The sequence below is a fragment of the Pelobates fuscus genome, chromosome 11 (assembly GCF_036172605.1).
Source record: "Pelobates fuscus isolate aPelFus1 chromosome 11, aPelFus1.pri, whole genome shotgun sequence".
Classification (NCBI taxonomy): domain Eukaryota; kingdom Metazoa; phylum Chordata; class Amphibia; order Anura; family Pelobatidae; genus Pelobates; species Pelobates fuscus.
Genome location: NC_086327.1, coordinates 36,069,881 through 36,080,919, shown reverse-complemented (window position 1 = coordinate 36,080,919; position 11,039 = coordinate 36,069,881). Strand labels below are relative to the sequence as shown.

The following is an 11,039-nucleotide window of genomic DNA, read 5'->3' as shown; positions in this document are numbered from 1 at the left end:
ATAACTCATGTTAGGGCTTTGTATATTGTACCATGTCACAAGTAGTGTTTGCTTGATTCATGACACTTGCAGTTAAACTATTGTACTTTTTGCCTCTTCCTCTAAACCTACAAATCAACATCTTATTAATGCCTCCTATGCTGTCACTCCATTTTTTACGTATCTAAGGTCAGCCACACACTATCAGTACTAATCAATTACTTCACGTCTAAACCTTCCATTAAGGTAAGCTACATCTTGGCTTCATTCGCTGGTCTCTCTTTTTCGCAAAAGCACTGCATCAGCAACTTCAAGCTCTTACACCCCAGTCTACATCACTAAGTGATGGAGCCACCGGTAATCCTCAGCTCAGTTACATATATACCTCAATCAGAGTAAAACTCCTTACAAGCTTTCAGTACACAAGCTGTATAAACTTGCAATAAAGTGTGTTTTTCTTTGAATACTCTTTTGCCCTCTTTTACAGGCCTACTCGTCCGTTGGTTTTCTGCACACCTCAACCAACTTTGCTTCTCTTTCTACATTCCATTACGCATTAGATAAATTCCGAGCACAAGTTGGAAGGCCATTTGGCTTGAATTTGTGGGAGGCGTTGTGATCCTATATAAACCCTACCCCCCTACTTACCTTTGTCATGCAAGCTGTTTGTCCCCACCCACCTACACCCATATATATTAACAATTCACCTTTGTGGGTCCTCTTTTACAGGCCTACTCGTACGTTGGTTTCGGCACACCTCAACCAACTTTGCTTCTCCTTCTACATTCCATTACGCATTAGATAAATTCCGAGCACAAATATATATATCAGTTAGTCAGTATGTATGAATCTGTGTGTATGTCAGAAAAACAATATATTTGTTTTTTTATGTTTTGTTTTGTTAATATAAATATATTGCTTTGTTTTTTTTCCCTTTAAGACCTGCCTCTCGCTCGTATGTAGGTGCCCCCTCTCCGTATAGTTGCTAACAACAAAATGTTTTTTTCCAGGGACACTTTGAGACACACGCGCATACAGATGTAGACGTAAACACATTCAAAGAGACACACCACACTGGCCAATCACATACACATAAACTGACAAACAGATGCATACAGTACCACACACTGATGCCCACAAAGGCGCACACACAGATGCGTGAAACACTGACATACATACAGATTTATATATACTGACAAACTATGTGATGTGATAGGTATGATACAGCAGAGACTGTTTTTGTGATTATATGGCATGGTAAAGACTGCTGAGAACGGATAAACCAAGGTGGAACGCATAGATGCGCCCCAGCATACGAGAACCGTAACTAAGATACATGCGTTCCACTGTTGGAACGCAAATGCCGAAAACGGAAGCACCTCCTAACCATCGATTCAGTGCGTCCCACCGATGGAACGCAACAATCCCAGAAGCGGAAATGCCACGGCTAATCACCCGAGGTGAAAAGGGTGCTGAATACAAGCCTTATAAATGGACATTCACAGAAAGTAACCACAGCAACTGAGGAAGCATCTAAACGAGGCGAAACGCGTTTTGCTACCAGAGACTATCTCTACAAGCCTACTTTCAACTGTAAGGTCTTGTTTTTACTTTTCTATTTATACTAATTGTGCACTTATCTTAATAAAGCACTTCATATTTTCATACTTACCCTTGAGATGACCTTGCACTATTTACAACCTCCTGGCAGTATAAAGAAGGAAGTGGGAACCTTAATCCCACAACGCTGGAACATTGAGCCTTTTTCACAGGCTCCAGATTTGTGAGTGAGATTTCACCCATTTCTCTGCACTTTGTATATTACCCAGACAATATTGCACTATTATGTGTTTTTTCTGTTTTATCTCTAGGCAATACTACCATTTGTTTTAAATAAGAAGATACTCCACCTTATACTGTATGTAAATTCTGTTTTATGTGAGGGTAAAGGGTACTCACTAAGGTGTTTTTGAGCATCTCTTATTTATATCTTTCTTTGTGTGTGTTTCACTGGTAATACTGTACTTCATTTTATTTTTTGATATATATATATATATATATATATATATATATATATATATATATATATATATATATATATATATACATACACAGAAATAAATAAAACAAATATGTTTGGCCACCTTCCTGTGGGTCTTACAAGGATTACACTTGCTGAGTGTGTGCATGTATGGATCAGTGAGAGTATGTGTGGGTCAGTGAGAGTGTGCATGCTTAAAAGGATGAAAATGTTTAATTAAAAATATAGTAACACTCAATTCATGTGATTTGTAGTTATATCCATATATGTGTATGAACAGAGGGTCTAACGCCACTGACTGAGTGACAGGCGTTCCTCTTGGTCCCTGTCACTGTGTTATTTCTCAGCAGTCTCTTGCTGGGGGAGTAAAGGATGCAATGACGCCAGTGTGCTGATAGTGAAGCCAGCATGTTAGTATCAGCACAGGGGATTGTCAGAGTTAGGGAAATGATCCCAAGCAGGGCCAATCACTCCACACTCACATACACAATCACACTCCACCAGCTCCACGCATACATATCACACTCAGCCAACCAATAAAATCCCACTCAGCCAAGCCCCATACAGAATAACACTCAACCATCACACACATCACACTCAGGTGTATTAATTAGGGGGAGCAAGGAGGGGAGATAAGGGGTGATTCTTGCTCCGCAATGTGATTCCTAGTTACGCCTCTGTTGAATTGGAAGAATTCTCCAAGTCAGCTACGCTTTGTTTGAAATGGACTAACATTTGAAATTCACTTTGAACTCATTTTGAATTCCTGACAATTCTCATTTTATAACTAACTATGTGTGTGTGGGAAGAGAGAGAGAGAGAGAGAGAGAGAGAGAGAGAGAGAGAGAGAGAGAGAGAAAGCTTATGGCCTCCAAGACTAACCCCTACCTCACATACCTGTCTCTTGCCCTCTCCTAAAGGGCAGCCCACCTTATTTGATTGCAAATTCCTGTCCTAATGTGTTTTACACCCCACCTCCTATAGAATGTAAGCTCAATTGGGCAGGGTCCTCTTGTTCCTGTAAGTTTATTTGTAATTGTCCTATTTATAGTTAAATCCCCTCTCTGTGTGTGTGTGTGTAGTTTATTATGAGAAATAGATCAAGGAGAAGATCAGAAAAAGAAAGTAAAAATAAAAGGCAGGTGAGAGGGAGAGAGGAAAGACAGGGTGGACATACATAATTAAAATAGATATAAAGATAGAGAGATAATTGAAAACATGAAGGTATGGAGACAGAGACCTTTACATTTCCTCGAGCAATCCCTTATAGATAAAAATCAGCCATAGGAGTGGCAGTGAGCTAGGGAGTGTCAGTTTTTTATGGAAAAAAAAAGATTAAGCTTAAGCAACATGTATGTCACACTGGGGGGGCGGGGACGGTTGTGACATGGGTTAGGGGTGTTTGGGAAGTAGGAGGCAACTGATCGAAAACCTTGATGTCCCCTCCCAGACATTCCTCAGAGAATCCCTATAATAACACACTGACTAGCTGACTCCTCACACAAACATCTTCACACTGATAGGCATCTTCATAACAAGTAAGTGTCAGCTCTTGTGGTCACTGAATTCTCCCTCTGCTCTGTTTGTACATCCCTTCATCTCTACTGGCTATCACTGGGGATTCTAACGGGAGTCATAGAGACTTATACATTGTTGCATTCTCTCTCTGTTATCCCTGCTCCCTCTCTATGTTTGGAGGTGCACTCGCTGTGGCAGAGGGAGCTCTCTCTGTATTCTCAGTTTCTAACAAAAGAGGATTGGATATGTCCCCTGTTGAACCACGGCTCTCCTCACACTTTCTCCAACGGCTTGAACATTTGTAACCCAGCTTTTTCGGAGTTGATCCTGTTTACTGGTCTGTTTTTGTTGTTGTTGGTGAAAGTAGAATCTTACCTGTCTCTGTGTCATGTGCCCTGATGACTCCTATTGTCACCAGGATGCCTGTGTGGTGGAGAGCTGCTGATAATGGGTTAACAGGATGACGATCTGTGGATACAGTTGGAATATTTTACAGAAATTTGCTACATCCAGTTAAAGTATAATTTGTCTTATTTTCATTAATTTCCTGTTGACAAAATATTAACTACTGGAGTTAATATATGTAAGTTATAAATTAATGCATGAGGAAACATTATCCATTCAATACCATTGTTAACTGCTTTCCCCCCTTATTCTGTAAAATCAAGTAAATTTTTTTAGAAAAGGTGAAGACAGCACCTTAAGACAAAGAGGAATTTGTTGGGGTATGTGAATACCATATAACTTTATTGAAATGTTTAATTTTTTTTCCCCTTAAATTTCGTCTTTCAGTTAATTCATGTTAATATGTATGTTATTATGAGTTAGTGTTGCCAGATCTTTTCCTGGACACACAGAGATGGGCGACACATTAAATGTTCTGCCCTAGAGTATGTCGAAACCAGAGTGTGCTTTCATCAAGCGAAACTCCTACAAATTTCAAATTCTGCCCATTACAAGCCAGCCCTTTTCATGCTCTGCCCTTCAGGATTAAATGATTAGTTGACATGGCAACGCCATTATGAGTGCTTAGTTGAGAACCCTTTGCTATTCTATATCCAATGTTACATATCTGGGTCTACTTTATTGGAAAAAAAATACTGAGAAAATTTGCTAAAAGAAGGATTTTCCTACTTTTTACAGAAAAATAACTGTACACTGCTTTGCAATGTGCTACTTGAAGTCTCATTCAAATTTAGTTATATATCTAGATAACAAAAAATTATTTATTTTTTCATAATATTTAGTGTTCTGTGAAATCACATATGTTACAGATTTATTCATCTTTGGAGATCTTTTATACTGATCCAGAATCCCCCCCCAAACCAGTTCTAGCAAATTCTTATTTCCTAATACATGATAGACGGATTGAATTGTGAACTTTTTTTTTTCTTTAGGAAAAGTGATATTAAAAAAAAAACTTTTTTGCATTACTAAAAAAAAAATAGATTGTTATTAACCTGCATTACTGTCTTTGCATTGGCGTGGTGATAGTTTGTCTTATTAAAATATTTTGCCAGGGACAAAAGACTGATATTATTAATTTTCATTTATGTTCTTTTTTTTTTTTTTTTTTTAACTTTATCTCCTGGTACAGATTGTGCCTCTTGCAATTCTTTTGAGACATATTTAATTAGCAAATTTAACTATTCCTTTCCTGTCTGTCCTTTTCCTGTCTGCAATATGCAGTATCTTCCATTGTAACGTAGAGTGAATTATCAAAATTGTTTATAATGATACAGTGGGAGGTTTTGTGTGTTATTTGTGTGTGTGTGTGTGTGTGTGTGTGTGTATGTAAACAAATTCCTATTTAATTGATTTCTTAGAACAAAAAATAAATTCAAGACAGACGGGGATATACACACACCCACCCTCCCACCCCCATATATATGCATAGGCTGCATCTACATAAGAAGCAGAGGGAGGAGGTAGACGTATCCATGCTCTGATAATTTTGTGTGAGATGGAAAGACTCCCACCAGTTTCGCAGCTTTTGGTTAAGTTTCCTGAGACTGGGCACAAACACAGGGCTATTCACCAAAACGAGAATTCAAGGTGAATTCCACATTGAAGGACAAATTCATTTATCCAGAGAAATTCTCTAAATCAGCTTTCATTTCAGCTACACCCACACACACATAAACACACAAGCACATTCATCATAGAGGTTCGCACAGTGATAACATCTTTATCTTAGTATCAAGAAATTTGATGTGGAGGGCAAGTAGCGAGTAGTTTTGCAGCTACAAGCTAGGTTTCGTGGTGCAGCATCCATACAGCCTGGGAATCTTGTCACTGCCCCCTGTAATAGTCTATGTGCCTTTGTCAATGCCCAGCTGTACTGCCTGTGCTTTATTCAGTAGTCCAGCCTTTTAAGTCTGTTAGACACAAAGATGGCAGAGACATCAGGTGCTGAGTTCTATGTGCTGTTCAAGCAGTAGCCCTGCCTCCTCACTCATTGTATATATGTATGTGTGTGGGTGAGAAGGAAGTGGGGGCATGATATAATGTAATCTGCAGAGTTCTCTGGGCTATGCCTGAATTGGCTCCACCTGGTGAACATGATCAAAAGTCCTATTCCCTCTCTCTCTCTATTACACACACATCTGCACACAGAAGTATCAATTATGAGGTTTGGGTCTCTAGAAGAATATTAAGGCACATGGAGTTCCTCACCATGAAGAATAGGGGATAGGGAGAGAATGAGAAAGATAAACAAGGCTGGAGGCATTGGGGGACCCTAACAAAGGTCTGGAACACAGGAATCTGGGTCATATTTTCAAATGCAAACATGCTCTTACATGCTACACACAGACTACAGGCATACATTGATATTTCACATTTAAAAGCCCTTTACATTCACAAAAAATACAATTTTACTAATTTACAAACTCGAGTCAGAGATTTCTTACAGTTTGGCTATTTAGCCCTTACTTTTTATATTTACATTGGTTTCTGTATCACCATTTAGTGAAGAAACCCCTTAGAGATACTGTATTGCACAATTGGTATATATATCACATATAATATATTGTGTATTTTTGTCTGTGAAAAGCTGCATTTAGATTTTCTATTTTGGGGTCCTATGCCCACAATAGTATGACGGTTTTGTTTTCTTTTTATTATTTCCTGTCTCGTGCCTTAAACAATGCACGTATATTTCACCCCAAGAAATGTCCCAAGTAAAGAATTTTACAATTTTTATTTTCGCTCCTTCATATTTCAATTACACCAGCTCCGTAAATGTCTTTTTTTTTTATGTCAGCGAGAGACATATTTTGCACATTAGATTATTTGATTTTTTTTTTTTTTTACTAAACATAAACTGAATAAACTAAAAACCAAAATGCAAGATTTAGGCAAAACAGCGAAGTTGCTACAGTAATTCTTACACATTTTGTCTTTTATGAAAATCCACATCCCTTCTATTAAAGGCTTACTTCAACCAAAAGACTAAAAAAGTATTTTAATAATTCTATAACCTTTATTCGCTGGTTCCACTTATAGTGAACAGCTACTGTCAGATTTAACCACCTATATTAGTATATGAATTTGTAGTATTTGTTTTAATTTATAAAAATGTTTGTAAATGTTTATTTATCTGTCTTGGCAGGTCAAAATGTCTTACCCAATCAGCTCCCAGCCTCACGCAACTCAGGGCTATGCGACCAGCAGCCAGTGGAATTCCGAAGTGTTCGACTGCTTTGAAGACATGGGCATCTGTAAGTTCTACACAATAAGCTCATTATACTCTCCAGACTGGTGTGGTGCACTATATTGGATAAAGGGTTCATATAGTAGAACTTTTCTATAATTGTGGAGACTCACTGTATAGCGCTGTATCATAATTAAACATTGCTCTCATCTGTTCTAAAGTTGATATTCTAATGTGGTATATAAGCTTTCAGCTTGTATGTTACAGCACACCAGGAGGACCTCAGGTACCTGACAGTATCAAATTGTTACCATGGGACAGTGTAGTACCGTGGTTATGGTACCTAGATAATCTCTTAAAGGATCACTATAGGGTCAGGAACACAAACATGTATTCCTGACCCTATAGTGTTAAAACTACCACCTACCCCCCTCTCCCCCCGGGCCCCTCATGCCTCCATAAATATAGCAAAATCTTACTGTATTTAAGCCTGAAGCTGTAGATCTGCATGTTGTTTGCCTCAGAAAAACAAACTGTCTGCTGACATCATCAGAAGTGGTAGCCTGATCCAATCACAATGCTTCTCCATAGGATTGGCTGAGACTGACAAAGAGGGGCAGAGCCAGCATGATTCAAACACAGCCCTGGCCAATCAGCATCTCCTCATAGAGATGAATTGAATCAATGAATCTCTATGAGGAAAGTTCCGTGTCTGCATGCAGAGGGAGGAGCTACTGAATGTTTGGATGCATTTTAGGCAGCCATGGCCCAGGAAGGATCTCTAACAGCCATCTGAGGAGTGGCCAGTGAAGTTATCACTAGGCTGTAATGTAAACACTGCTTTTTCTCTGAAAAGACAGTGTTTACAGCAAAAGGCCTGAAGGTAATGATTCTACTCACCAGAACAAATTCAATAAGCTGTAGTTGTTCTGGTGACTTTAGTGTCCCTTTAAAACATCATCTGACCTAAATAGGTCTACTACTCATGATCAATGTATATTTTTAGCCACCAAATTTACCGCTTGTTCAGTAGGCTTACCATGAATATTTGTGTTCTCATTTGCTAAGCTTGCTCTTGTCTTCTCTCTCTCTCAGGTCTTTGTGGAACATTTGTCCCCTGTATCTTGGCTTGTAAGGTAGCCTCAGATTTTGGCGAGTGCTGCTGTCTCCCTTGCCTTGGAGGCACCGTGCTGGCCATGCGTACCGGCATCCGAGAACGTCATCGCATTCCGGTATTTATTTTATCTATATTACACCTTCTCCAGGAATTTACATATGAAATATTTTTTATTGCTATCTTTGTATTTTCTATATGATGCAGAATAGATGCTCTGATGGAATACTGTGCAAGTATGTGTATCAATAATCCTCTTAAATTGTAAAGAAAAAAAAGTAGCAACTCACAGACAATATAATAAACTCAAATATATATATATATATTTTTAAATGCACCCTTAAAACCACTATGCTATTTACTGATTAATAATGCCACCATTTATCTGGTTTGTTAGGGAACCTTTTCGCTCGCTTGCAAAAGTGATTAAATCATATTTTCAATATTGTTGGTACAACTGTCAGCTTTGTGTAGTAAATCAACCTGATATTGTTTCACTACTTACTAGGAACATGGGTAGGCCACCTTCGGCACTCCAAATGTTGTGTACTATATCTCTCATTATGCTCTTACAGTCATAATGCTGGCAAAGCATCAGGGTAGATGTATACAACATCTGTAGTGCAGAAGATTGCCTACCCTTGTAATCACGGTATACTTCCTGGCAATTAACTCTATTATTTCCTGGACTTTCGTCCCTTTATTTTAAGCAGTTTATAAATGTACAATTATATTATTTAAGAAATACACGCTGGTAGACACACGTGTTTGAAGCAAAGCGCCTTCTACACCAGGACTTTAAAGACTTGCCTACAACTTGACTTTCACAATTTAGATTAGTCAAGTTCAAAAGTTCTCATTCTCAGTGTTGTAAATATATTAAATTACATAAATATAACCTTTTAAGATAAATCATCATTAGATCGAAAAACATCCTAAGAATGCACATTTTCTCTTTATATATACATACCAGAAAATACCCTGTTCTTGTATGGACCGGCTAACTCAAATACAAAATAGAACATGTAATGAGAAGCTATTTAACTATACAAAGACATTCTTTTGTCACCCAGGATTATGCACTAAATTCCAAACAGTGGAGAATTCAAATCTCAATGACGAAATGTAACAAAAAAGTACTATTCTGGAAAATCTTACCAATCCTGACTTTAATTTGCTACAATTTAGTATTTTAGTGAATCGACTCCACTGTAGATTGATATACCACCAAGTAACATGATTTCATTTTTTTCTTCTTTAATGGCATTATTTTCCTAATTGTTGCTTATTTTTGTATTACAGGGCACTATTTGCAATGACTGTGTATGCCTCACATTCTGCACCCCATGCACTCTCTGTCAGTTGGCCCGTGAGGTGAAAGCCAGGAAATAAAGAAAGCAACATTAGTGCTTGAGATGCAGACAGATATATTATAATTAGACATCCTATGGACAAATCTAAAGAATGTAAGAATTGAAGGAACAGAAGAGAAAAATCTTCCCGGACCAAAGATACATTTATTATAAAGAGTTAGCTTCTCTATGCAGCAAAAAACTATGTAATCAAGCATATTGCGAATATACTTTTTATTTTTTTTTAAACCGCTAAGACTTTTTTTAAAACTATTACTAAGACTGGCTTACAGAGACATTTATAATGGGGGGGATTAGGGGTCTGAAACCCTTGATGCCAGGTTCTGTATCCCCCAATTTCTAGAGGTTAAAGATCTGTAGTACGATGCTAGTGATCTTGTTTTCTTTTTTACATCAGTCTGCTGATTATCATAGCAGCCGCATGATAAAAAATGATCAGTAGTATAGCCCTACACCAGGCATAGGCAACCTTCGGCACTCCAGATGTTTTGGACTACACCTCCCATGATGCTTTGCTAGCACTACGGGTGTAAGAGCATTGTGAGGGATGTAGTCCACAAAATCTGGGGTGCCGAAGGATGCCTACTCCTGTCCTACACTAAGCAGCTAAAGAGAGGGGATTATCACCCCAGATGATCTTTAGGAGATGGATGTTGGAGAGAGAGGCTGCACTGTATGTCTTCTCCATGTTGTGTGCCTAGGTAAGATTGCATCAAATATCTGGCAATGCAGCATGTTTTTGTTTCCAGATATGTTTTTTTTTATTTTTATTATTAGCATACTGGCTTGCATAGTTGGCAAGGTTTTTGTAAAAGGACATGGCTTCTAGAATAGAACTTCATGGTATGGGTCATCAACTTTTGCTTTGTGCTGAAGCCCCAAGTGGTTCTGGAAGCTGGCACCATCCTTGCTATATCATATATAGAGCTAAATATATGAAATAAAGGGCATTTCAAGATTAAATGTGACAAGCAGAGGAAACCTGACAAATCAGGTTGCGAGGGCTTTTCTATCATATATAATGAATGTACAAACACCTACCTAGCAAACTGTTAATCTGTTACTAGTAAATGTAGGATTGAGCTGTATAGCACTGCTAAATGCTATTATAATGGATTCTGGCCAATAACAAGATCCATGAGTCTTGTCCAGCACACATCCTAACAGGAAGTCTACAGGGAACCTGGGATTACATCTAATTGCTGGACATCCTTGTCTGAAGAATCAACTTTCTGGTCCAGCTTATGTGCCATCCCGTCCATGCTGTTGTTTGGAGAACCTGTGAATGTTGGCACGATGGATACGATACATTGTTAATTTATCAGTCTTTGTGCTAAGTGTATTAATGTAATACTTGAC

The 11,039-nt window shown here is 38.2% G+C and overlaps 1 protein-coding gene across 3 annotated transcripts; it reads left to right on the top strand.

Annotated features, from left to right (window-relative positions):
- The first annotated feature begins 3,406 nt into the window (after positions 1 to 3,406).
- LOC134577374 (cornifelin homolog B-like) lies at positions 3,407 to 9,907 on the top strand. 3 transcript variants are annotated; one of them, XM_063436085.1, is made up of 4 exons: positions 3,407 to 3,558; positions 7,152 to 7,260; positions 8,289 to 8,425; positions 9,610 to 9,907. In XM_063436085.1, exons 2-4 carry the CDS (start codon positions 7,158 to 7,160, stop codon positions 9,697 to 9,699), a joined length of 330 nt encoding a protein of 109 aa, XP_063292155.1. In that variant the 5' UTR covers positions 3,407 to 3,558; positions 7,152 to 7,157; the 3' UTR covers positions 9,700 to 9,907. The 3 variants fall into 3 exon arrangements, with proteins under 3 accessions (XP_063292155.1, XP_063292156.1, XP_063292157.1); XM_063436086.1 differs by lacking the exon at positions 3,407 to 3,558 and adding an exon at positions 3,705 to 3,875; XM_063436087.1 differs by lacking the exon at positions 3,407 to 3,558 and adding an exon at positions 4,100 to 4,121.
- Positions 9,908 to 11,039: the final 1,132 nt, after the last annotated feature.